Source organism: Eptesicus fuscus, chromosome 24 (assembly GCF_027574615.1).
Source record: "Eptesicus fuscus isolate TK198812 chromosome 24, DD_ASM_mEF_20220401, whole genome shotgun sequence".
In the NCBI taxonomy this organism is placed as follows: Eukaryota; Metazoa; Chordata; class Mammalia; order Chiroptera; family Vespertilionidae; genus Eptesicus; species Eptesicus fuscus.
In genome coordinates, this window is record NC_072496.1 from 14,028,427 (window position 1) to 14,055,520 (window position 27,094).

The window sequence follows — 27,094 nt, forward strand, 5'->3', positions numbered from 1 at the left end:
GAAATTAAAGTTAACACAAAAGATAACATGAGAACACTTTAAAAATAAATGCAATGGACCTCAACTACGTTTACCCCAGCCATTTTCAAAGTCACAATAAACAACAACGTAGGATGGCATTATGGCTTTTTAACCTGGTAGTTTTCCAGTTCTCCTCCGTTTACAACATCATTAGGAAATACTTCCAAAGAATCCCTCACTCCTCTGTGGAATATTACTGCCTTAAACATTACCTCCCAGACCACGAGTTCCAGAGCCCCAAACCGGCAGGGCACCGTGGGTGGGGGGGCTTTGTGTCTATTAGAGCAGTATGTAAGGTGACTGCAGCAGTCCGATTTCCACAGAGGCTAGGCATTTAAAAAAAAAAAATAACTGTCACCTATAATTCATAAGATGCATATTCCACTGGGAAGGCAGAGAGGTTCGAAACGATCATGCAATAAGAAAAGGTCCCGTGGCCGGTAGCTGGGAGCCAGTCTCGGCTGATCTCACCCGGACCGCGTGCCAGCGGCCTGACATCCCCCCCCCCCCCCCCCCGCAGCAGCCTGACCCCCGGCAGTAGGATGACCCCCGGCGGCGGCCTGATCCCCGGCGGCAGCAGCCTGACTCCCCCGCCCCCCCCCCCCCCCCCGGCAGCATGACTTTGCACAATGTCAGCTCCGAACCCGACTCCTTCCCGGGCCCTGGGACACAGGGAGGCCACGCGTGCCGTGCAAGGAGGCCACAGGTCATCGGGAGGACACTGCCTCGGGGTGGACAGAAAACCCCGAAAAGGCCGCTGCACTGCGCCCAGCGCCGGGAACTGGGGGACCCATCTTACACCGCGCAGCACGCGCCCCCCCCCCCCCACGGACCGCGCCGACACGCGGGACTTTTGGTTTCACGTTAATGCGCAGCCATGGGGGCGGGGGGTGACGGGGACCACCGGCTAACATTCGACATGCAGGCTGCAGGCCTTTTTCTACCTAAACCCCAAGTCCTTCAGCGCCCCGAGAGGGCGCGCTCAGTGACGAGCCACTCCCTCCATTTTGTCCCCAGAGTGTTGAGGGGAAAGAGGGGGGGTAGGCGGGGGCGAGGCCGCCGCAGCCGGCGCTCGGGGCCCGGGCTGCACCCGCTGCCAGGGGGCTGAGGGGTTTGAGGGGGGGGGGGGGGGCCGGAAGGACAAAGGACACGTCGGGGCCGCGGGCCACGGCCTGTGCGAGCCCACTTCCGGGCGGGGGCCGCGCGCGGGACAAAGCGGCGGCGACGAGCGCTCCCCCCCCCCCCGCGGCGCGCGCCCGGGGGCCGAGCACGCGGAGCACGAGCGCCGGCGACGGTTAGAAATGGCGGTTGGGGCGGAAGGCGGGGGCTGGGCGGGGAGAGGCGCGGTCTCGAGGTGCCCCCCGCGCCCCGCCGCAGCCCGGGTGCGGCGTCGCTTCCCGAGCCCTCCCCTCCCGCGGTGCCGGCCGGCAGGGCGGGGGGAGCCCCTCTGGGAGAAGGGGTGGCCCGTTCGATGAACAAAGGAGAGATGGCCCGGGCCAGCGCAGCCACTGCAGAGCAGCAGAAACGTTCCCTAAGATGGCGGCCGGCGCGGGGGGGCGGGGCGTCCGCTCGCGAAGGCCCTCAGCAGGGAGGGGCGGGGCTTCCGCTGGCGCGGCCCTCGGCGGGGCGGGGCTTCCGCTCGTGAAGGCCCTGGGCGGGGCGGCGGTGCAGGCGCCGACTGGTCCCCATGGCCGCCACGCCGGAGCCCAAGGAGCCGGGGCAGGAGAAGGTAACCTGGGGGGCGGGGGCGAGCGGGGCGCGGGCGGGCGCCTCTTAAGGACGCGGCCTCTGGAGCTGGGACACCTGAGGCCGGAGCACGTGTCGTTGGCTTCCCTGCCGTCCGGGTGGGATCTATTACTGGGCCCCACTCCCTGACATTTTTGTCTGCATTGCCGGGACAAGGGTGCACCCCGCAGGAGGAGGGGGCCGGTACTAGCGAGCACTGCGGGGCACTGTGACAGGCCGACCGGCCTTGGCGGGGAGTTTGCCGACCGGCCTTGCGCTGTAATTTACTAGTCCAGGTGGGTTTAAAAGGTCCCCGAGGACGGGGTCTTGCCTTGGATGCTGCACACTCAACATGGAGGCGTCCGTAAATCCCGAGGAGTGGGAAGCTGGTTCGATTCCCGCGGGTTTCTATGCAGAGGAGGAGGAGATTGGGATTTTCCCGCTAACCTTGATTTTTCTCGGAGCACTGCAGGGTGATTGCATGTAACCCGCAGCTCCCGAGCTGGTGCTCGCTATCCTGCTCTGCCCGCATCCACCGTGGCTGCCAGGGTGCGCTCCCTGTAAACTTACAGTCCAGGCTCGGCAACACTCTGCTTCCACCTGGGCCTGATCGTGCAAAGCCCCCACCTCGCCGCTAACTGTCCAGCCTGGCCGCTTCCTTCCTCCAGATGTCCTAAAGCTAAACGAGGCTCTGGTCTCCCAGCTCCCCGAAGGGCTGCGGAGCTTCTGTCCACACCATTCATTTGTGCCGGAAGTTAATCATTTGTCTCCTCTTTCTCTTGGGCTTAATATCCACTGCGTATCATGGCTCAATCATGAACACAGATTGAAGACCCGCGGTGCATCATAATTGCTCCTAATCTGTAGTTAGGATGGTCTCTGACCAGCTTGGAAATTTTGCGAAGTTCTTGTTTCTCTGGGGACTTTTCCACCCATATTTATTTGGCCAAGACAGCCAATCATCAAAAGGTTAATATGAACAAAAGTTGGATAAAGTCTTTCCATATTTAATAACAAATTGTCAATTTATACAACTCTTGGTGCCTTTTGTTTTTAATGTATATTATTTGGAATATGTTTAGTGTAACAATGTACCCGTTTGTGACTCCCATATTTAATATACGCAATTCTCTATTTTTGTGAGAACACTGAGCTCTTGAATGGAGCTTTAATCCCTTCTGTATCGGATTGTTCACTTTGATAGAAGAGAACCGCTGTCAGGTAATGGTCAGGGTGGTTTAATTCACTGAGAAGTGATAAAAGAATTCAATGAAAGAAAAAATTAACGACCTATTTAATTGGCCCAGCATTAGTAAAACAAAATACTGTAAAGTCCAGTAAATTGTTTATGAAACACTAGTACCTACCAAAGCTCATCAAAAAGTATAAAATATAAGCTATGTCTGAATTACGTAGCTGCCCAGGGTAATATCAGAAAAACCAGCACTTAAAAAAATTTTATTTTCAATTATTTCTACTACAATCAGAGAGTGATCTTCAAGAGTCGGCCAAGATAAAAATGAGGAAGGGCCCTGGCCTGCAGACCAAAGTGTCCCGAGTTCAATTCTGGTCAAGGGCATGTACCTTGGTTGCAGGCTCCTCCCCAGCCCAGGCCCTGATCGGATCTGAGCTGTTTCTGTCTCCCCCTCTCTCTAAAAGATCAGTGGGAAAATATCCTTGGGTGAGGATTAAAAATAAAGAGAGAAAGGTATCAAGCTAGCATACCTGATAGAACTAGCCCTTAAAAACTTTTCTTCTGCTCACATTCTTTGCTTGAGAAATTTTAAAATACGAAATTTGGGCTCTGGCTGCTGTGGCTCAGTTGGTTAGCCAGTTCATCCTTTGTAACAAGAGAACAATATGGACACTGAGGCAGATACATTTGGCAATGGGAAATGAGCTGGGTTAATTTGATCTGACCTATTTCCTATAAATTATTAAATTGGCGTTCTGGCTTAGAAATCTTGAACTTCCCTTGGTTCTATCAAGGTCAGCTGGTAATGTTGCTTTTATAAATCTCAAAATATGCCTACAAAATATTATCTGAAAATTCTTTAGTTTAAGGGCTAAATTCATTACTGACAAGTGAAACTGAAGAATAATTAGGGAATAGAGAAATGTTAATTTCTATTTCTGAGAATCTTACAATTCATATGCTAAAGACTAGTTCTTACTTGCTTTTGGAAATTAACAGTAATCAATACTCTGAACCAGCGATTTTCGATCTTTTTTCATCTATGGCACACATTACTAAAATTGTGGCACTCCAAAATGCATTTTTTGCTGACCAAAAAAATTAAGGTATAATTGATTCATTCACACCAGATGTCTGTTATTCACTGTTGTCATTTTAAAAATTTGACAATCTAATGGATAAGGTCAGTGCCCCTGACTAGTCAGATTTGGTCATGTTTTTAATTTTTTTTCCAAGTATATTTTATTGATTTCAGAGAGGGAGAGATAGAAACATCAATGATGAGAATCACCAATTGGCTGCCTCCCACCCCCCCCCCCCCACTGGGATTGAGCCCACAGCCTGGGCCTATGCCCTCAATCGGAATCAAACCCGGAAGCAGCCGATCAATGATTCTCATCTTAGATTTTGTTCACTTACCCAGTTTTCATAAAAGTTGCAGATACACAATCATGTATTTTAGTCCTATTACTCCCTAATGTGTGGCCTCTGGAAAATGACTCATGTGAGCCTTGTTTTTTTCCATCCATAACAGACAAAGGGTTAAAGGGTGCAATGGAAATGACGAGGTCTGGGGGGCAGGGGTCCAGGCCGACTTCCATTCTGTCAGCACCCTACAGCCCTCTCTGTAAAGACCCTGAGCTGTTTCAGAGATCTCAGAGGTCATGAGAACTAAACACAGGGCTGTCAAGGGCAGGACATTGATACCCCCCCCCCCCCCCCAGCTCTGTACTGAAACTTTTAGGCCAGCATTGGTTTCCCAACCTTGGCCTACTGGCATCACAACAGGTTACGTTGTAGAATGTTTAGCAGCAGAATCCTGGGCCTCTAGCCACATGCTGGTTCTAGAAGGGACCATTTTAAATAGGGTATGTAATTTCTAGAGGATGTTTGTCTTTAAAGAGACCCAAAGTCTTCTAAACATTCTTATGGCCTATCCCAGATCTGACCTTTGAAAATATCTTCTAAAAAATCAGGATAGTTACCTGGCTGGCTTAAATAACACAATTTTATATTTGGCAAGTATATTTTATATACTGGTAAAGGGTTGGGGTGGATAGCATTTTTCACAAGAGCCCCCAAAAATGTGTCTGCAGATCCTGGTCTATCCTGGGGGGTGAGGGGGTGTCACCCCATGGCTCCATTATGAAAGGGAATCCAGACTTGAAAAGCCTCTCGGAGGCCTTACAGAAACTTATGTGATCTTCGGTGGAGGTGTCCTGCTTGTCATGTTGTGTGGACAACCCAATGGCTCTACTTCTCCACCCAAACAGGAAAGCCACACCTCTTAGGGCTGACACTGACCACGCTCTCTAGCCTCCTTCCCCTGGGGAGATAGGCTGGGTTGGAGGTGGCATGCAGAGCCCAACTTTCCCTACCTGCAGAGCAGCTCACACCCTCACCTCCAACCACATGTTCCACTGGGCTTTTGAGCTGATAGAGAAACTGAATTTTTTATTTATTTTTTGCTAAGTGAAATGAAAAACCTAGAAGCACAATTCAAATAGGTATATTAATTTGTATTAAAGAGCTTTCAAAATCAAAGTGCAGTATTAATGAACACCTGCTGTGTGCATGAAGTAATCTGTGTTAGGGGGAAGGGTTAGCAGGGAGAGACCAAAGGAAAAATGGAATAGAATGATCCAAGAGGGTATGTAATTTTTGCTTTATTATGAACCAGGTCACACATTTTGTCTTCTGGCAGAAGCTTAAGCCAAAGCAGCAAACAGGAGAAAAATACAACCAAGAATATGTTCTTGTTTCAACCTTTCACCTGACTTCCTCCCCCACTTCTTGTGGCCTGTCTTTCCCTTACATTACACCTCGTCCTAGAGAGCCCTCCACCCCTCTGGCCTCCCACAAGTCACTTAATGGACAAGCAGCTTTCTTTTAAAAGCTACATTACTGAAAACCTGCATAAGTTTTCCACTTTTTTATTGAATAGAAATGCCACAATGAAACACAGATTAGACTTTTTTCTTGAACATCTGTCCTGCCCTCCATTGAGGGCCACAAGATAAATACAATCAAGTGCAATTTCCTATCAGGCAAGGAAACAGATCAGGAGTTATAATGCCTAATGTTTATCTTTAAATATTCTTAAAAAATATATTTTTATTGATTTCAGAGAGGAAGAGACATCAATGATGAGAATCATTGATTGGCTGCCTCCTGCACACCCCACACTGGGGATCAAGCCCGCAACCTGGACATATACCCTGCCTGGTAATCAAACCGGTGACCTCTGGGTTCCTGGGTCAATGCTCAACAACCGAGCTACACCCGGCTGGGCTAAATATTTATTCTTATAAACAATTGATGTTTACCTCATCATTAGAATTGTACTAGTCCCACTTATGCTTCCCAAATTTTATACAGTTGTGTAAAGAGCTCATAAAATGTGCTTATTTCCAAACTATTTAATTAGCAAAATTATTACCTAACATCAAAATTAAATGGATTTAGGTATGTTATTCTACTAGGGGTTTTCTGGTTAATTAAATTAGCAAGGTTTCCCACTAAGATTCAGCTTGTTCAGACTGAAGACCAAAAGCAGGATATTAAAAGTAAATGGATCAATTCCTGGTCATATTCTTTGCCAAACCACTGTGATCTACAATATTTTCTTGTTCAATCTAGGTTCTTTTTTATTTTATCTTAGCCCTTTAAGCTCCTAGGAATTTTAGATGTCGAGAACATTCCCTGTGCACGGGACTCAGTATTATATGGTTCATTAGGATCTGTTGTGGCTGGCCTTGGACATTTTTTGTTAACTAGTGAGTATCTATTTTTCTCTATATAAACCACACATCTATGTGTGGCAAACAATTATTTTCTAGATGAAGTAATATGTCACATATAGTAATTATAATGGCTGTGCTTTTTGACAGGTAGAATTAGAAGATCATGCGATGTTGGAGTAGGAGGATTTATTGTCGTGACTTTAGGATATTGGTATGTGCACTAAGCATTCAAGAGGACCCATGATTATAGGTTTATCCAATTCCAACGCACATGCTCTTTCCAGAGCAATTTCCCATTGGGAGATTTCCACCCTCAGTTATTTAGAAAGCATTTTTTAAAAAATATTTTATTGATTTTTTACAGAGAGGAAGAGAGAGGGATAGTTAGAAACATCGATCAGCTGCCTCCTGCACACCCCCTACTGGGGATGTGCCCGCAACCAAGGTACATGCCCTTGACCGGGATCGAACCTGGGACCCTACAGTCCGCAGGCCGACGCTCTATCCACTGAGCCAAACCGATTTTGGCAGCATTTTTATTTTTAAGGAAAGGACTTTTTAATGGAAATTTCTTAAGAAATGATATTGCTAGAATGTCTTAATCCTTTCAGTATGTGCATGCACTCCTATTTTATACCATTTCTTGAATAAGTAGATGACTGCATAATATGCTATTAATGCCAAGTTATGGCTTATACTTCAGTTATGAAGGCCTCCACCCTGTACCTTATACCCTAATTCCCATTTCATCCCTGCTCCCAGCATATCTGATGTTATGAAGAACTGATATAGCATGGATGACTATCAACTCTGTTTTCATCAGCAAAAAAAGCCAGACCCAAAGTACTGGTTCCATTTGATGAGGTTCTACAAGTAAAATTAAGCTAAGGTGACAGAAATCCTCATCCTATATGAGAGGAATATGCTAACTATCTGTCACACCGAGAGGTGTAATGACTGACCAAGTAATGACTGGATCACAGATCTGCAGGAGGGTGGTGCAGCGGGCGGAGAGCTACAGGAGGGTGGCAGCGACCTACTGGTGCACGGATTCGTGCACAGGGCTACTAGTTTTACATAAAACATAGTGTTCATAGGTATTGTTGACACCAAACCACCGAAAAGAGGTCTCCAGATTAGAGTGGTTATATTTTCAATCTCAGGGTACTCATCTGTAAGCATTCCTGAATTTTATTACTATAAAATGTCAAATGTTTCTATAGGAACTTTATATTAACAACTTCGTATTCTTCTCTTCCAAGGCTCCATTGTAGGTATAATTATGCAAAGCTAAGAATCCAGGAAAGAATCACCAGAGAAGGAATTAAAAATAGGATTTTATATGAAAGTACCCACCTTGATCCTGAAAGAAAACAAACCAGCAGCAGCAGCAGCAGCACCTGAACAGTCTCGAGCATAGAACCCAAATACAACTGATGTCAGTGTGAACCAAGATGAGATCAACTATGTAAAACACTGCATGTACCATAATGTTTTTAATCAAGTAAATAAAGCATGTGTAAGCTGTAGTCTCTTTTTCACTTGTAGGAACGTTTTATTAACTTATTCTGGCCCTGTTATCTACTACCAGTATAGCTTAATAGTGGACTTGGCATACAAAATAAACAGTGTTCAGCAAGCTTTAAAAAGTTCCTTTGCAGTGAGTGTAAATGATGTCCATTTTAAAAATAAAATCCCAGTTGGATTTTAAAACTTGCCTTAAAAACAATCCTATTACTGTACAGTTAAAAACAAGGGAATACTTCCTGGTTTCTTTTTAAAAAAATACATATTTTTATTAATTCGAGAGAGAGGAAGGGGGAGAGAAACAATGATGAGAATCTTTGATTGGCTGTCTCCTGCACGCACCCTACTAGGGATCAAGCCCACAACCCTGGCATGTGCCCTGACCTCCTGGTTCATGGTTCCACATTCAAGCATTGAGCCACACCAGCCGGGCACGTCCTCATTTCTTAAACCAATGGTAGTATGAGACTTAAAGCTAATGGATTGGATCACTTTGCAAATTCTATTCTTCCATGTCTCACACAGCAGGTAAAGATTGCTTTTTAACTATTCTAAATATTGTTTTGGAAGTATGCATGGTTTTAAGTTTTATGTAGAACTTAAATATGCACAAAATATTTTCCAAACTTGTTTGATGCAAAGGAAAAAGAACTGCCAGATTACACAGTATTATTACACTGATAAAAGTTAAGACATTTATGATTCATTCTTCTGCCATATATATATATATTTTTTTAAGCAGCCAATGGACAACTCAACCCACAGCATTTATTTATTCAGGAAAAAATTCTTCCTCTCCAAAGCAGTGACTTTTTTTGTTTTAAAATCAACATAAAAAAAAAAATCTGTTAAGTACATGCTAGGTCTTCCTGGTTAAGAAATGATAAATTTGTGGCTATTACTACGAGGGTTAGGATGCCTAGGCTATGTGATTTACCAAATGCCATAATGGCTAGACTAGTGAATGACATTGTCACACACCTGTCTTAATGTTTATTGATCCTAATCATCTTGACAGCCACCAAAGGAAGGACTTGGCATTGATTAGGGCAGGGTATCAGAAAGGAAAATGCATTGGCAAGGTCTTGCCCACTCTTATTGACACAACAATGAATGCAGTCTACGTTATTCATATTACAACAACCAAATACTATGTTTTTAAGAAGCCATGACATGGCACTCATTTAAGAGATTGCACGAGTTGGGAAAAAATTGAGTACTCATCAAAGCTGATATTTAACAAGCTATCTGTGCAGGCCACTTGTGTCCTTAGCTTCAGTTTACAAATATATGTAACATATAAAACGAGGCAATTGGATTAAATAACTAAGGCTTCTAGCTCTAGCATTCTATGGTTACATCTTACCCCCGGTGAGAGAGAAGCCTCTCTTGGCTGGTGAAAATTTCCAGGACCCTCACCAACAACAAGGTTGTTTTCATTTTCACAGCAGGATGCTTTATAAATTGGAGACCTGGAGAAAAACAGGGAGATGTCACTATGTATTTTTTTCTTTAGTAAGATGTTAGGAGATGTATTACTGAATTATCAGACTATGTCTAACAGACTCCAGGCCCTTTATCACGTTGCTCTGGACACATTTGATAAGGCCTCCATTATAGATCTTGACACTTCCACTTCTAGCCTTTCCGGTCCATTTCCACTCTGCCATCCCACTTCCAGTCCAATCACCTCTATCTACCGTGGGCCACCATGACCTGAATTCATACTCCTCAAACTTTTTAATTTCACTGCAAGTATCTTCTACTTCCTCTCTGTAACCTTTCTTATCCTCCTGGTCACTAACCTCTGGGGATTAGGATCACCTTCCCATTTCGGTTCTCATACCCGTTCCATCTGTTACAGTAGGTGGCACTTCCATTGACCTGTGCTGCAAGTTGAGCCCAAGTTATCTTGTCAAGAACCCTTGCCCATGTTTATCTTCACATTCCAACCAAGTGTCACAAAACAGTCACCACTTGTTACAGTGAATTACTAAATGTTCACTAGCAAATGGACAGAAACCAGGTTCCCTTCTCATCCAAGCGCACACTTCAGATTTTAGTCTGAAAGAGTAACTTACCTTCCATTCTCACCTGGAGCCTCCAACTGCAACGCATCTGTCAGTGTCCCAGCAAATCCGAATTGTCACACGAGGTGACATAGCAGTAGGTACCAGCTAAATAGCTGATTGAAATAGAATTGTGGTCATTAGTAGTTTTTACAACTTCTTGTGGCTTATCTATCATACCTACTTTAACTTTCCAGTGCTTTATGCATTTCCCCCTTCCCTCGCCCCTCCCCTTTGCTTTGACTACTTGATTTTACATTTTAATAAAAGGACCTCAGGGAATTAAAATTAACTTCAAGCTTCTCTCTGGACTTGTAATTGATATTGACCAAGTTAGGCAACAAGAAATGTTGACTATCCCTAGTTCCATTATTTGATTTGCAAGCATCTCTTTAGTCTACGTACCTCGACTCCATCGCTGGTTTCCCTTTGCTTCGATTACATAATGCGAGGAGGTCTATATAATAAATTCAGGACTCCTGTTTATGCACTTTTCAGCACAGAGCTAGGGATCAAATAGGGTTTGAATCCTTCTATTCCTAGATAAAAATCTGTTGCAGATGGGGGTCAAGACACCCCTTTAAAAGTCATGTTAATATATATACTATGCTTTGGGTAAGCAGAAAACCTTAATGAGGAAAGTAGGAAAATTAAAACGATTGCTATGAGTGATTTTAATGGTCCTCCAGAATAAAGGATTTTTGGAAGCAACTTAAAATACTGTCCAGTGGTCATCAAATCAGGTCAGTGTAATATACCAATATCCTTTACCACCTAAATACTGTTATCTTATACATTTATTTTGTGCATTAAGTTCCATCTCTAAATTTTCTCTTAAAAAGGAAGCTTTAGGGACAAAAAACTTATGAAGGCATTTCTCAAAGTATTACATTTTCAAAAGGTTGTAACATGAGCACTACAAATATGCTGTAAAGTCTTTTCAACCACTGCGCCTTTGCCTTCCTCTTCATTTTCTAGAATGATGACTTTCTCCCCAAGTATTTCTATTGTGAGAAAGCGATCAGTGACACTGAGCAAGGACCGCTCACTTTAAGCTGAGCTACGGGCTCTTCAGAAGCCATTAGATTGTTTTTAGTTGACAGACTAGAACTCTTGTTTCATTGAACAAAACCCTGAGCTACATTTCAAATCAGTATAGCACCCAAGTCCACTCATTTCACCAAAATACAGTATTTTGGAATACGCAGCAGGAAAAAGAAATGTCCTCTAAGCTCCTTAAGCTTTAAACACATCAGGGAAGAGACATTAATACTCTGGACTGGCAAAGCTCCCTGAGCCTTATTCCTTCCTTACAACTTAAATTTACTTCCTAGAATATCATTTGGTTATCCAAAAGGATCTCAATCACTTTTTTGTTTTTTTATACTTATGCATTTAGTATAGATGCAGGAAGTTTTGGGGAAACTAAGAACACAGGTATTCTTTTTTATTTTTTGCATCAGAATACTACATTTAAAGTATACAAGGATGGAGGACATTGTAACAAATGTCTTGCAAAAAGTGAAACAATGAATTCAAACAATCAGAAGATTCTAACATTGAAGAGGACTGGGCTCTATTTGCATATACTGCAAATATCTATGCAAGGGGACCGCCCACTTAAGGTATGGGAAGGAGAAATCAAACTTTGTTTTTCTGTTACAGAACCTACCCATCTGCTTACCAAGTTTCCCCCATTCCCTCCATCTTTTTAAAATAAGGGGAATTTTAACTAAGGTGTTCCTAGAAACTCAATGTAACAAGTGTTAAACGTACAAGCAGCAATTGATTTGGAATACCTATTGGAATCACTGGAACAGATTTAGTTGGGCCCTTTTACTCCTCCACACAGCACTTTCACATGGACAGACTAAGGAAAAGGAGATGAAATTTAAATCAGCACATTTTTTTATTACTTAAAAGAAAAAAATAGTGAAGTTGGAACCTTTTATATTGTACTTAACCAGGACTCCTGTATCTCCCTTAACTGTTATGAAACACCTTAATAGCTACCTTAAGAAAGTAATCTCTGTTAGCTGCCACTTACATAAGCCCCAATCATTCTGAAGTATTGGTTTTATCTCATCTTCTCTCTAGATGCCTTAACATTTTAAAGCTTGTGTCCCTCAACTTAGATGTCTATACTGTTTTTACCTAAAAATTTTCTGGCTGGTAGTAATTTGTGGCAATGCCTCTCAAGTGCTTGGCCAGCATAGGTTTACTGGACAAAACTAATTTTACCTCCTGGGCGATGGCGGACTGTTAAAGGAACGGCAGGAAAGAACATGCCACAAATAGCTGTGTGTATCAGCTAGATGCTATGTCAGCCTCTCTAGCCTATAATCCCTGCATTCCTCCAGTTTGCAGACACTCGAGCTGGACACTCAGGAGTGACTGCTGTGCCACAGGAGCAGCCACAATAAGGGGCTGAACCTTGCTTGCATTTCTCGATTTGTCTCGAATGTCATCACCTCACTACCTGACTAGAGTATAGCTGCTCATACCCACAGATTCAGCTTTGTCAAAAGTAAAACCCCTGTTCCTTGTCAAGTTGCAAGTTACTGGTGACTCTTGGCATAGAAAGGGAGGAAATAATATTCCTAAGTAATAATGAGGTAATTACAGATTAAACACATGGTCATGTTCCTTGTCCAACCTAATCAAGCAGTGATTACGGATGTTCTGGGCCAGTGGTCGGCAAACTCATTAGTCAACAGAGCCAAATATCAACAGTACAACGATTGAAATTTCTTTTGAGAGCCAAATTTTTTATACTTAAAACTTCTTCTAACGCCACTTCTTCAAAATACTCGCCCAGGCCGTGGTATTTTGTGGAAGAGCCACACTCAAGGGGCCAGAGAGCTGCATGTGGCTCGCGAGCTGCAGTTTGCCGACCATGGTTCTGGGCTATCAGCTACCTGCACCATTCATTCCTCTAATACTGGATCTGCAATCGCCTAAAACCACCTATCTACATAATGCTGAAAAAAAAAATGAACTTATCTGGCTTTCCACATGGACAGCACTTTCCAACTTAATCACACAAGATATTTACATTCTTTGAGTAATTATAGGTTAACATTTCTCACCTATTTCCAATCTACTAGCCCTTATAGTTCGTTGGGCAAATTAAAGATATTCAACCACCTATATTTATCGTCAATTGGATAGGATGTGAGAGTATATCCTTAGTGTAAGTGCATAGTCATCTTTGTTAGCCATTCCCAACTACCTAAAGGTTTTCATGTACCTGTGGTAATAGTATTAGGTAAAAAACACACCCTGGAGATTAGAGTAACCTAAAAAAAAAAAAAACAAAAAAACACCTCAAATGCTAAACTGGCTAACCCTACCATCTGCATGTTTTGGTGTGGAAGTGGAGTAATGACTGGGCCAGTAAGAAAATTCCAATTTTAAAAATTACCCAAAGGAAAAGGCTCCTCTCCATATCAAAAGGGTATTAGTAGTTTGACTATTTTTAGATTAAATGTAGGCAATTAATGATTTGAAGAGACTGTAGTTTACGTAACTAATAAATGCAAATTGCTGTTTAGAGAGTTGAGGCATTGAGGGATTTTTATTCAAAGCACTAACAGCCCCTTTAAAACTTAATGGATTGCCAGGCCATAACCTACTCTTGCTTTTATTAACTATTTACTAAAATGTTAAAACTTAAACCCAGTTTTTCTCAAAGCCCCAGAAATAACAACAAATTCAAAACATTTCAAGAATTTTAGGAATAAAATGGCTTTTGAGTATCATGTTCATCTTTCTAGAATATTCCGATGACTATTCTGGAGGGCTGGACAGTAGAGAAGTTCCATCCATTTTTTCAATGACATCCTAGTTACGTGCAAAAAGGAAACTATGGAAATTTATGTTGTTTTTAAGATGTGTGAGAGAAACTAACTTAAAGGATGGAAATGTATACTTTCTTTAGCATAATCTTAACTGGATCTGGTTTGCCTTTTTACAAACATCAAATATACTCCTGTAAACTGACGATCAGATCTTTATCTGAGATGTCAATACTACTACCTAAAAAGTACTAAAATAGCCGAAACCGGTTTGGCTCAGTGGATAGAGCGTCGGCCTGCGAACTCAAGGGGTCCCAGGTTAGATTCTGGTCAAGGGCATGTACCTTGGTTGCGGGCACATCCCCAGTAGGGGGTGTGCAAGAGGCAGCTGATCAATGTTTCTCTATCATCGATGTTTCTAACTCTCTATCCCTCTCTTCCTCTCTGTAAAAAATCAATAAAACATATTAAAAAAAAAAAAGTACTAAAATATTTCATCTTTTTCATTTGTGCAATGGGACCCATTATAAAAATGATCCTACGATTAAAAGCCAATTTACACTTAATTCCCACAACTGAGGCAGGTATTAAATACAGAATAGACTGTTCATGAATGTAAACTCCCCAAAAGTAGGTGAAAAACATACTACCTTTCCTGGAAAACTTTCAAGTATTTTTTCTAAAAGTCTTTAAGATGCTTTAAATACCTTGTTGCTAGTGCTTAGGACATCTAGTTTCATATTTCTCATTTTCAGACAGGATGTACCCTAGGCAAATGAGAGCTTATTGTTTTGTGGGTTTACTATGGCTTCTGTTTGCCATTTTAAGATTTCACCTTGCTGTCTGTCTGTCAGAAGCTGGTCACAGCCTCTACGTCAGAGCCCTCCATCAAAGGCTAGATCCAGTAACAAGATGTAACCCACCAGCAAGAGAGAACTTTCTAAGTCATGTCAGTTCACAGTACTTCATTTTTATCTTGCAACTTTTTCTTTTCTGATTAACCTTTTTATGTTGTTAATGGCTTTAATACTATGGTAGTTGACCAATCTGATCCAACTCTTGACTCAGCATCTGCAGAACTTTCTAGTGAACTGCAGAACTTCCTAGTGAAAAGCACCCAATAGCAATCTCACAGTGAGTGTTCCCTAGGTGTAGTTGGGACATTTGTTCAGCACTGTACCTCTTGTGTTTTTGTTTTGCTTTCCAGGAGAGGTAGGCAAGGGGAGGAGTGGATAAAACAAGTTTCTCTTTCACAGATCTTACTCTGCTAAACTTGGCCTTTCTCTCCCTTTTGCTTGCTATTTAGTGCTCTCCCTTCCCTGTTCTGAATGGTTTATATACTTTCTAAGATTATTTCTTTTAATATAACCATAGACATTACTAATTCTGATCTTGAGACTCCTTAAGTCTATCAAATAGTGCCTGTCATTTGGCCATTACTCTTCCACTGCAATTATTAGAATATGGAGTTCTTAGTAAGCAATATTGAACTACAAGGTATATTCAAAATTTTTTAAAGGCACCTAGACATTTAGATTACCTAAGCATTCATTAGCAACAAAGTTTGAATTTTGCCCCCTGGGTTTAAATTAAGTCTATGCAATCCTAGTAATAATGTATACTGCAAAGTAGCTCATGCTAGTCACTGCCAGCAGCTCGCTAATTGCTGAAAGGACAAAAGCCCTTGAGACACTGCCTTGTGCTGTTAAGTATTCTTATGGTGATTGTAAGATTAGTCCTGTTCCACAAAGTTATCAACTGAAGCTACCTACACCAACATCTAAAACTCAACTCCAGCTCAGCTTGTAGAAAAAAAACCTAGTTTAAGGTAAAAATCTGATTTGAAGTGGCTAAAACAAATCTAAGCAATCAAATATAGACAAACCTAAACTTACCAGAAGCAACCTAAAATACCAACGAAACACTAGACTGAAGCTTTAGTTCTACAGTTTGACTCCTGATTCCTCACTTCACATTAGTGAGGGTCCTTTACAAGATTAAGTGTTCTGTGCAAACCCAATAAAATTACAGTTAGGGGATCTCATGTTATCACATAGCTACAGTTAAGTTAGCAGTGTTGTGTAGTAGTGAAATCAATGACTGGCTTGCATGATGGCTTCTAAAAGCATCTGTTCCCAGAGTTTCATGTATTACGTATGTATATAAAATATCAGTTGAGGACAGCCATTAGCGTTTTGTAAGATGATAAACTGAGTGTTAACTTCTCCCAGCCATTACCTTTTCCCCTCATTAAATGTTAAGTCATCTGTGGGGGAGGGGAAGGGAATTCAACTTTACTTCATAATTCAGATCAATTGTCAATATACATTTAAGTTTTTAAAACCTAAATGTTCCAAGTACAGAGTAAAGAATAAGCTGTCCAGAGAGCGCACACTTAGGTTTTCTCCTCTTGGGAGTTTTAAAAAGGGATTTTGAACCTTGATGGCGAGAATCCCAAAACGAGAGTAAAATGAATTCTTTTTATTGCAAACAAACGTCTAAATTAATTTCTCCACCCACTTTCTTTAGAAAGAAAAAAGAAATCAGCAGGCTAAGGAGATACCCATTCAAGAACTGACATGATTAAAAATTAAGATATAAATGGGTGACTCACAATTGCATTAGCTTACAAAGATGGTGGAGTTAACTACTACAAGCACACTAGTTATACAGTATTTTGTGGGAGAAGGGCATACAGACATAGCTAACTTCATATAGATCCCATTAGACAACTGGATTTACAACAAGTTTTTTTAATAAGAAATGGGCAAAGCCAGCTTTCTTTTCAGAATCAAAATGCAGAACAAATGGAAAATTATGGTATTTAACCTTCACAAGTTTGAGCCTCCACAAATAATACAACCAAGTTTTACATTTTTAACAGCCCTTCTACATACACTCCATCTTCTCTATCTTGGTTCCAAGTTTTATCTTTATTCAATTATGCCAATTCCAATGTTATTTAAAAAGAAAAAGCCTTCCCAGTTATTGTCAGAAACTACTATTTAGCATACCCCCTCCACTACTCAGCAAACTACAGAGAGGATGGAGTGTAATATGAGCAGTACAGAGTCTTATGCAATTCATGAGGACCGCTTAGTCCTTACATGAATCTGGTTGCTAACATTTCTATTATATTGTGACAATGACTCCCGACTGTTATCTCTGAGAAATGGGGGGAGTAAATTCTTAATAAAAGACACCAGGTACAAAGCAACATTTTACTTTTGTTGTGATAAAAAAAAAAGTCACATTTTACAGATAAAATGTAGAACCCTGAAATACTGACACATTCTCTTATCGTGCACAATGCTGAGGTTCTCTTACGATTCACTTTAAAACTGCAATTAAAAATGTACAAAAAAGAAAAGAAAAAAAATCAACCCACAAAGCTTCTAAAAAAGGAACCCGCAGGCACTTCCTCTTGTGGAATGTTTAAAAAGTTAGCCTACTAAAGAAAACAGTCGACTTCTTGTGAAGGTTTTGGAGAAATATGTATCAGTTCGTTTTATTTGGGTATTCAATAATATCCTTGGTGATAATGCTGACTCCATGGCTTCTGACCCCAGAATTGCTGTAAGAGAAAATTTGTTTTTAAAGAAAAAACATCAATAAGCCACTCAAACTGCTTTTAGGAAATGACAATGAATCTAATTCAGAGTAATTGCTGGAAACAAATTTATAACTGTCATACCTCTGATTTCTATCAAACCATGTTCAGTTAGTATTAATATCCCATTATTATCACCAATAAACACATTACAAAAGGAAACACATCAGGACTTGGTTAGTTTATACAATTAAAGCTAGTAGTAAAAAGAACCATATGTATTAAATACTAATTAAAAAAATACTAAGTTATACCAAACATCAACCTATTTTACCTTCAAAAGATTAAGATTATGGCTATGACTGCAACACAATTTACACCTTGCCCTGTAACACTTACAAACACTTCAATCCCTGGGTAAGATCTTTTTGAAGAATGATTCTTATGAAAAAATACAATTTAGTGTACTAAGCACATAAGAAATTACTTACACCCTGCTGCCACTGGTTGTAGCCCTGAGATTGATTTTTATAGCCACGATTGTTTCCTCGTCCTCTGAAGTTCTAAAGTGTAAAAAAAGTAAGAAAAATCTTTAAGAACTCAGAGCACAACAACTTCTTAGGTTTGTACATGGGAAGGATGAGAGGGCACAGAAATGTACCTGAAAATCAAATTTAATTAAGTGGACTAATTTTACTGCCATCACTAACTTTTCTTATGTCAGTGCATTTACACTGTGTTCCCACAATTCTTACAGAGGCTATGCAACACAAGCTTCCTCTTTTTAGACTAATGTATATACATAATTAGGGATCAGTGCATGCATGGATCATAAATCATTACCTGGTTGTAGTTCCCTCTGTTGGGCATTCCACCTCTGTTGTAGTTCCCTCCTCTGTTTGAATAGCCACCTCGGCTGCTAAAAACAGGGCCACGTGGGTACGGATACCCAATTCCACCACTTCCGCCTCCGCCGCCACCTCTCTGCGGCATGTTGCCCCTCCTGTTATAGCCACCACGATTCCCAGGAGCTAAAAAACAAGATACACGTTAGATTACAGGTGTTGTGCCTCCTTTACACATGTGACTTAAGAGTTCTTCTGGACCATTGCCTTTATTTTAGGGGAAAAATAAATGTTTAAAGGTGAAAGTAATGTTTAATTTAACCACTGATACAACCTATGTTTGTATCCTACCAAATCACATTAAAACTAGGAGCTATGATTAATATGAGGATCAGTTTTCCTATGTTAAATTCAGCTAAGTAACATGTAGACCCAAATTAGATTTTCACTTGTGTCAATCACCAATCAAATAAAGAGAATGCTGAATGTTAACTTGCCTCCTCCTCTGAAATTTCCACCACGCATATTGAATCCACCACGTCCTCTGTGGCCACCACCTCTGTTAAACTGGTTCTTGCCACTCTTATTTTTATTGCTCTTCTGTTTCTTTTCGGGGTGAAGAGCCTTTTTGCTCTCTTCCTTATATTGCTTCAAAAGTTTTTGGGCCTCCTCCTTCTGAAGTTCCACATAGGTTATCTCATCAAAGCACTCAGCAACCTCCGGCAGTGTAAAGTTTCCTACAAGGAATCAAGTCAGGAAAAAAAAAAAAGGAATAAAGTCAGATTAGCACAACACATTCACAATCCTTAAATCTCCAATTCTTGAATGGCTTCAAGTTTTTCAACACACACTACAATAACTATTACTGGTTTACTAACGCATTTTCCTACAGGTAGAAACAAGCCAAACATACTCATTCACAAAGAGTTAATGTGACTCCTGTGTAAGCTTACAGCTGTAAGTGACAGAAGGAGAGTTAATGTGACAACAGAATAAAGTTGCATGCCTTTCATTTTGAGAACTGCATGCTCTGGGAGGTCTTTGCCCTCCACTTCTGCTTTCTTCTGTGTTCTCTGCTTGTAGTCTTCATCCTTCGGGCAGACGACCACAGCTTTCCGCTGGAAGCCCGCGAACAGGCACATTTTTCTCCTCTGGGCAGCAGCAGACACGTTTGTCTTAAAAACAACAAGTTATTTATTAATTCTACACCAAACCCAATTTTCAGTTACTTTTCCAACTTCAAAGCTAGAGCTTACCTGATCCAGAATAAAATTCCGCTTCTTGCGAGCAGCGATCTCGATAAACTTCCCAAGACATTGTGGCGCTCTCTGCAGCAGTGTGTTCAGTTTTCCCGTATCTGCCATTTGCTTCTTAAAGCCTGCTACCTGTTTTTAAAAGTGAGAAGTTTCCTTTGAGCTTGTGCAGCTTAAGCTAAGCAGCAGCTTAAATCTCTCCTACATATGGAAAACAGGCAACATTTTATAATTTAAATATTCCCTTTTCCCACTATTGCTATAATAAAAAGGGTCACTAGCATGTACTAAGACCCCAAGCTATTCACAATCTTTGTAGCTATTGGATGGTGAGAACTTCAATTCTTTAGAAAAGACAATGAAGCCTAGAATTTGGAAAGCAGTTTACCTTACAGATAAAGAGCCCACATTTAAGCAACCAATTTCACTTTCCCCAAACTCCCCTCTCTCAAATACTATCAAAATGGAAAAGGATAGCAGGCAGGATTACTTAGAATACCTTCAGGTCTTTTTAAAATGCTGAGATCAACATTCTACTTACCATCATTTTATCCATTATGGTATTTGTTCCAAGAATGTTGTATTTACCAGGATTTTCTGCTGCATGTTTAGTAACCCAGGTAGTTTTCCCAGCTCCTGGCAAGCCGATCATCATAACCACCTACAATGGAAAGAAAAGTTATTTCACTGTCTAATCATTAGAAACCACCTAATAATTAAAAAATATACTTTAATGCACAAAACACACTTTAAGTATCTGACTTTTCATGGCACTGTAAAACTAAGTAATTTGTGGAAAATTTAACGCTCCACATAAAGAGAGAAGACAGCTACTTAGAGAAAAATTACAGGAATGGCATAAAGTAAATGTCATTTTTGCCCAAACAAGCAGTGCTCAAAAATGCTTTTGTAAAAAGGTCACTTACTTCACAATCTTTCTTCTCTTCAGGCCCTTTTGGACCTCTAACTCGGTCCTCCAAGGGAACATTCTGGATCAAAGTATAGTCTTCAGGTATTGGAAAATATGGCTTTTCCTTCTGACCAAAATTGAATTCAACAGCACAGTTGTGGCAGAGAACATGTGGGAAGAGTGGCCGATCAGCAAGAACTTCCTTACTGATTTTGAAGGCAACACCAAGGTCTTGTCCATTCTTTGCATAGGAGAGTTCTACTTCATCGCTTTCAAAGTTCTGTTAAGGGGGGTTGGAGGGGAGATTAAGTTTTAATTTGCTTCCTGTAAAACTTCTAAGAAACTTCAAAATTCAAATGAGTGAAGATTATCCTATGGAAAACCTATTTAGGTTCGATCTACATCCAAAAGCAGAAACAATACTGCCTTAGAAGGTAAGACTAGATTTTTAGGTCAACTTGATGTTAAGTACTTTTTATCAAAATGAGTTAGTAGTAAATGTTGATATTGACACAGCTTTTAAAAATTTTTTTCTGAGCATATAACTTGCCATTTACACATAAAAACTGAGCTATGACTTACAGCAAAACATGTAATCACATCATTTTCATCAAACTTCTCTCCATAGTCTTCAGTCTCACAGTTGCATGTTTTTATTCCTTTTAGAGAATACCCATAAGAAAATTCTTCTTCTCCTAAAAATAATAATGAACTACCATGAAGTTGATTTTTTTCAAAACAGCTCAATGACCCATATATTTTAGTATTCCTGATGTAAGGTTTTAAAAAAAATGAGCATATACTAAATATTCTTTCACATACACTGACTTTATACTAGATATATTGAGTTAAATAACTAGCTTGCAAATTGCATAACATGGATAACAGTCTATCTTAAGTATTACTGGTCATAAAACAAGTAAACATAAAAGAACAAAAACTAAAACTTAGCCTATGCCTACTACATGCTAATGTTATTAATCTCACTTAAAATATTAACAGAATTGGACAAAAACAAGCAAAATATTTGGAATGCCTTCTACTCTAACTACTAAAATCAGACCCTAAACACTCAGTGAGTACACAGTACTCAGAAACTTTACCAAGTAGCATTCCACTGGTGGTTAGAGACCAGCCAATCCGAACTTCATGGATGTCAATATCTTTTGTGTATAAATGCCTTACTGGGATCTTCTCTGTAACCTGAAAGTCAAATCATAAATGATTAAACTATAAGCCAAAAGATAAACCCTTAAAACCTGGCTTATTTCATTTCATGGGATAACTCTTCTCTGGCTACTAATACAAAAAGTCACCCACTCAAGAACTTAAAAAAAATTGATATAAGGGCTTATAACTTGAAAAGATTTGAGTATTTGGTTGAATCACGTTTAAAAGAACAGTTAATGTTTAAAAATTACATCTTCTCAATACTCAACCTACAACAATTAAAGCACATAGTTAACATTTTTTCCTCTGGAACAAAACCGAGTCTATTTTTAAACCCTTGGTGGGTCTTTTCAAGTGCCTGATTAAAAAAAGAGCGCACTTTTAATAAAAATGGGGCTGGCTGTGTACCACAAATTCTGATCAAACATGTTCAACTATTTTACAAAAGGTTTCTATCCCTCTTCTAATTCATAGAAATTCCAAAAATAAAGTTCTACTGATACCCAATAGCGCCAAGTAAATGGAAACTCACAAAGGTTCTTAAAAAACAAAACACAAAATTCTATTTACCTTCATTTCAAAGCAGACTTTGCCTTTTGACACACCGTAGGAAGCCCTTCCTCCAGCCCAAAGAAAAGCAAAACTCTCCATAGTAAGGGAAGAAGCACTGAGGCGATCTCTTGATATTTTAAAATGCAGATCACAATTATCTGTAATTATATCAATACCATATTATTTCTTTTCACATCAAAAGTAAATATATCGGCTATGTAGACAAAACTTGGTTATTAAATTTTTGCACGTATGTCTAACTGCTACATAGACACTTTTTTACATGCTTTTAAATTTTCAATTTTAAGCCCCACTCCCACCAAGTCACTCTTGTCAAATTATGTACTGAAGTGTAAACCACCTATAAAACTAAGAAGCACCAAGGTTTAACGTGTATTTTAAGTATATAAAATAATCAAGACAATGTGACATTAATACATACCTGCTCTGCTCTTTACCTTGATTTAGAGGCAAGCAGTAGAGGATAGCAGGAAATCAAAGTGAAGCATGCCAGAACCAGGTAGAATTTACCAGTGCCACAATAGGACTGACAGGAGGCCATGACCAAATATTTTTTAATAGGAGTATGAGCTGCTGATCCTGTACTTTCTATTTTTAAAACACCAGGGACTCTAGATCCTAAATTCTTTTCTAAAACTTGTGAAGGCAGCCTCATCTACAAAACACAAACCTGGTTGTCTAATGCTGTAACTTATCGGTCTCCTTTCCTTGTGCTTGCCTGTTCCACAACAATGGGGGTTACCCACTTCTGGGATTATCCAAATCCAGAATGCCTTTAACCTAGCTAGCTACCTTTGGGTCAGTGGCTCATTAACATGCACTTTTAAGGGAGAGCTGAAGTTAGAAAGCTGTTTCCTTAAAAAGTTTTTATTGGTGAGAAAAAATGAAATCTACAGTTTGGAATTCCCCTTACATTAAAGCTTTGTTCTTAAAATTCCTGACCATCATTGATAGAATGAACCCAATATTGCACTTAACAAATTGATATTCCTAGGTGACCAGTTACAAGTCTGTCTACTTTATAATAGTAGTGTTACCTTCTTGAATCATTGCCTCAATTATCTTGCCAATACCTAATACTTTAGACTTAAGAAACCGAAAATAACAAAACATTAATCTGACTACTTTTCCATGTAGTTTTCTTTTAAAAGACTTTACTATCTTAACTACCTGTAAAGGGTACTCAACAAGAAATCAAGAAAGAGTTTGACATTAACACTCTGACATATCTGAGTAAAACAATCTGTATTCAAAAACACTGGCATCTAAGCTTCAACTCCCCAGGCTCTACAGGGGCAGGTCAACACCTTACCTCTTATTTTTCAAGCAATTATTTCTACCCTTTGTTCTATCACTGCAAGAACTGTGTTCTGATCAAATACTAAATCAACAAATCTCTTCGTAAGTAAAAATTACAACTCTGACAGCCATGGCCATTTAGGTTTGCAAGACTAATACTTCCTCATACTCAATTGCAACCCAACTGGGTAAAGGAGCGGTATTTACAGCGCTGCCATTGATACCATTCGCTGGTGAAGAAAGCTAGTGGCCCAGTGATAGGCCGCTGCTGCTGCCCCAGGTCTTTGGAAGAAATCAACTTATGTTAAAGCAGCAGCTACTGAACTGGAATTGAGAACAAAAGAGCAGTTATTGATAAAGTAATATTACAATCTTTTAGAATAGGGAATACACTTGTGTGCTAATGGGAAAAGCCATTAATAAATATGTAACTAATCCAAATAGCTCACTTAAGTCCAAAAAAGATGATATTACTTTATTGAAGAAGCCTTACAAGTTTCCATTAGCTAGTCAAAAGTTGGCATTAATTTTACATTCCTACAAAGAACTTTCACGTAATATAAAAGTATTACCAAATTGCTAGAGCCTGTGTTAATTATCAATACAACTGATGCTATACTAAGTATTTAAAGTACCGGAAAAATCATCTTCCTGCCTTTAAAAACCTGTCTCCATTTCCCCGTTAAATCTTCTGCATTTAAGCTCAAACGTACTACATTTTAAGTTTTCCTAACGTTTTAAAACCGAAACCACGTTTGATAATCGGGGGGAGCAGCCGCTTCACTTACAAGTGTCAAGACAAACCACCGTGTCATCGAAGTGCTCATCTTCTTCTTCAACAGGTGGCTGAGGAGACTTGGCTCTGAAAGACAACATCGTCTCCTGATACAGCTTCCCCCACCAAGGAATCCAGAACGGGAGACAGGCAAGACTGGGGGAGCATCCTCTACCTGCTATACTTGTTCTCTTCAATGTACTCAAAGTATCCGCGGCCGTGATCTTCCCGAGGGCGTTTCACACCTCTCTTTTTATCTCCGCCTTTCTGCTCTGTTTTGCCGTCTCCTACAAACACACAACACCCCTATTTAGGGGGCCAAGCCACAAGGCAACACACACAGCTCTTGGGTTTTAAGGCTCGGAAAACAGCTCGGCATTTCCTTGTTCCTGGTTGCAAGCGTTTGTAATCGACGAATCAAACGCGAATTTAACAACAGTCAGTTTGAAACTGGATTGGAGTTAGTGACGCAGTCTAGAGGCACTGCAAGTATCGGCAGTCCTTTAGAAGATTCGAGAACCCTAACGAAAAATAGCGCCGCACAGGCCGAGCCCACGTGCACCCCCCAAAAAAAAAAAAGAGTTCAGGACAGGAGAGGGGACGCGCCCGCCCCGCCGCCCCTCCCCCGCCCGGGCCCGCGCGCCCCGCGGCCGCATTGTACTTACTTTCCGCCCCGCGCTCCCGGCGGCCCCGCCCGCCGGAAGTGACGTCACACCGAGCCCCCACGCTCCGCGCACAATACCGCGGCCCAGCGCCGCCAAAGCGCGCCCAACCCGGGCCCTCGGGACTCTCCCCTCCCCCCCCCCGAGACATGTGCCCGCACCGCGCGCACGCAGCGCGGCGGCGCCACCGCGGCCCGACGGGGCCCCCCCCACGCGCCCGGGGCACCCCCCGCCAGCGGCAGCTGCAGCTCCCCCGCCTCTCGAGCCACATAATGGAGGCGCTGCCACCCCCGTCGCACACACCGATCCCCAGGCCTCCCGGCTAATCCGGGATTCCCCGCGCCGCCCCCCCCCCCCGCCCCGGCCCTCCCTCCCTCCCTCCCGCCGCGCGACGTTACAACGCAGCACCCACCCGCCGCCGGCCCCGCGGCGACCGCCGCCCCCGCCCGCTCACCTCCCGACTGCTGCGGGCCCTGGCTGGCCCCGGGCGGCGCCACCGTGACCGCGAACAGCGAGGTGGGGCCGCTGCTCTTGCCCGCGGCCTCCTTGGCGGCCCCGCGCTGCTGCTGGGGCTGTTGCTGCGACGTCGCCGGCGGTTGAGCCTGCTGCTCCCCGTGCCCGTTCTCGTCGCCCGCGCCTTCCTCCTCGTCTCCGAGCTCATCCTCCCCCTCCTGGAAGCCCTGGTCGTCGCCGTTCTCGTCCTCCGAGGCGGCCTCCTCCTCCTCCATCGGGCCCGCGTCGGCCGCCCCCGCGGCGCCGTTCTCCTCCCCGATCTCCATCTGGTCGCCATCCAGGGCGGGGATCCCCTCCTCCTCTTCCTCCTCCTCCTCCTCCTCGTCGCCGCCGGCCGCGGCCTCCTGTTCGAGGCCTGCTCCCGAGCGCCCGGCGGAATCCCCGCCCAGGTCGAGGCTGCCGTTCCCGGGCTCCATGGCGGGGCGGCCGCCGGCCTCCTCGCTGTCCAGCGCGGCCTGGAGCCGCTCCATGAGGTCGGCCTTGAGGCCCTTGTCGGAGAGGCGCCGCTTCTTGAGCTCCTCCTTCAGCTCCGAGACCTTCAGCTTCTTTACATTAACAGGCGAGGAACTCATGGTGAGGGCCCCGTTCACGCTGGCGCTGCTCAGACTCGCTCCTCCTCGGCACTGGCTGCGGCTGCTCCTCGGCGCGGGCGGCGGCTGCGGCGGCTGCGGCTGCGGCTGGACGTGGGTTCCTGCTGCAGAGCGGACCCGCCTGGTGTCGAACGGCGCCAATTCCTTTCACGGAGTTCGCGAGGGAGACGCCGAGACTCGCTTGGCGCGAGCGAGCACGCAACGTCCTCTCGCCGCGGCGCCGCGCACGTAATATAGCGGCCCCGCCCCCCGCGCCGGGCGGGTCTGCGCGCAGGGCAGGCGCGCGCCCGACGCCCCGCCCCCCCGCGCGCCCCGACGCCCCGCCCCCCCGCGCGCGCGCCCGGCCCGGGTCCCGGCCCGGAGCGCGGCGGGTCCGCGCTGTGCGTGGCCCATTGGTCTCGAGCGGATGGAGGGAGAGCAAAGCGCCTTTCGCCTGAAGCCGACCCTCCGCGACCCGCGTCGGCCGTCCTGGTTCCCTGGTGGCGGCACCCGGACCGTCTCTGCCCTTCCGGCCCGGAGGCCGGCCGCTTCCACCCAAAGGCTTTCCATCCCCCCACTTGTCAATTTCAACTGCAACCCTCCGCCTTCCATCTTAGATTGGCCCCGTCCAGCTATTTGGTTCAAATTCCTTATTTTTTTTTAAAAAATATATATTTTTTTTCAGTTTTGATTTTGTGCAGCACAAATCGGCAGTTATTACACGCAGGGGGTTTCCTTACGCTTACTATTTGGTTTAATGTTGCCTAAGTCTTGCCGGCGAGTTGGATGTTAAACTGGGGAAGGGCGAGGGCAGAGCCCTTCTTTTGTCTCTCCCGCGCCCCTGCTGCGGGCGGGGGGGTGCGCTTGCCCTAGGGCCCCCCACCGTACTCCTCCGGCC

The 27,094-nt window shown here is 42.9% G+C and overlaps 2 protein-coding genes and 1 long non-coding RNA gene across 5 annotated transcripts; 1 reads left to right on the forward strand and 2 right to left on the reverse strand.

Moving 5' to 3' along the window:
* Positions 1 to 1,321: 1,321 nt before the first annotated feature.
* On the forward strand, positions 1,322 to 8,213 carry LOC103301085 (cytochrome c oxidase assembly protein COX20, mitochondrial). Of its 3 annotated transcripts, XR_008555353.1 has the most exons (5): positions 1,322 to 1,750; positions 6,603 to 6,717; positions 6,836 to 6,895; positions 7,447 to 7,573; positions 7,947 to 8,006. XR_008555353.1 is itself a non-coding variant. In XM_054712962.1 (4 exons), the coding sequence occupies exons 1-3, from the start codon at positions 1,709 to 1,711 to the stop codon at positions 6,862 to 6,864; spliced, it is 186 nt and encodes a 61-aa protein (XP_054568937.1). In that variant the 5' UTR covers positions 1,322 to 1,708; the 3' UTR covers positions 6,865 to 6,895; positions 7,947 to 8,033. The 3 variants fall into 3 exon arrangements, 2 of the variants coding, with proteins under 2 accessions (XP_054568937.1, XP_008156224.2); XM_054712962.1 differs by lacking the exon at positions 7,447 to 7,573 and having other exon boundaries at positions 7,947 to 8,033; XM_008158002.3 differs by lacking the exon at positions 7,447 to 7,573 and having other exon boundaries at positions 1,635 to 1,750; positions 6,832 to 6,895; positions 7,947 to 8,213.
* A 241-nt stretch (positions 8,214 to 8,454) lies between these two features.
* LOC114228481 (uncharacterized) lies at positions 8,455 to 14,378 on the reverse strand. The gene is made up of 3 exons (XR_008555354.1): positions 12,080 to 14,378; positions 10,293 to 10,396; positions 8,455 to 9,683 (listed from the first exon to the last, which is right to left on the reverse strand). It is a non-coding gene; the product is annotated as an uncharacterized LOC114228481 (long non-coding RNA).
* Positions 14,379 to 16,810: 2,432 nt separating this feature from the next.
* On the reverse strand, positions 16,811 to 26,385 carry HNRNPU (heterogeneous nuclear ribonucleoprotein U). The gene is made up of 14 exons (XM_054712910.1): positions 25,569 to 26,385; positions 24,628 to 24,739; positions 24,466 to 24,539; positions 22,376 to 22,515; positions 21,739 to 21,838; positions 21,218 to 21,330; positions 20,652 to 20,915; positions 20,267 to 20,386; positions 19,729 to 19,857; positions 19,479 to 19,647; positions 18,970 to 19,209; positions 18,471 to 18,658; positions 18,119 to 18,190; positions 16,811 to 17,651 (listed from the first exon to the last, which is right to left on the reverse strand). Exons 1-14 carry the CDS (start codon positions 26,197 to 26,199, stop codon positions 17,598 to 17,600), a joined length of 2,406 nt encoding a protein of 801 aa, XP_054568885.1. The 5' UTR covers positions 26,200 to 26,385; the 3' UTR covers positions 16,811 to 17,597.
* Positions 26,386 to 27,094: the final 709 nt, after the last annotated feature.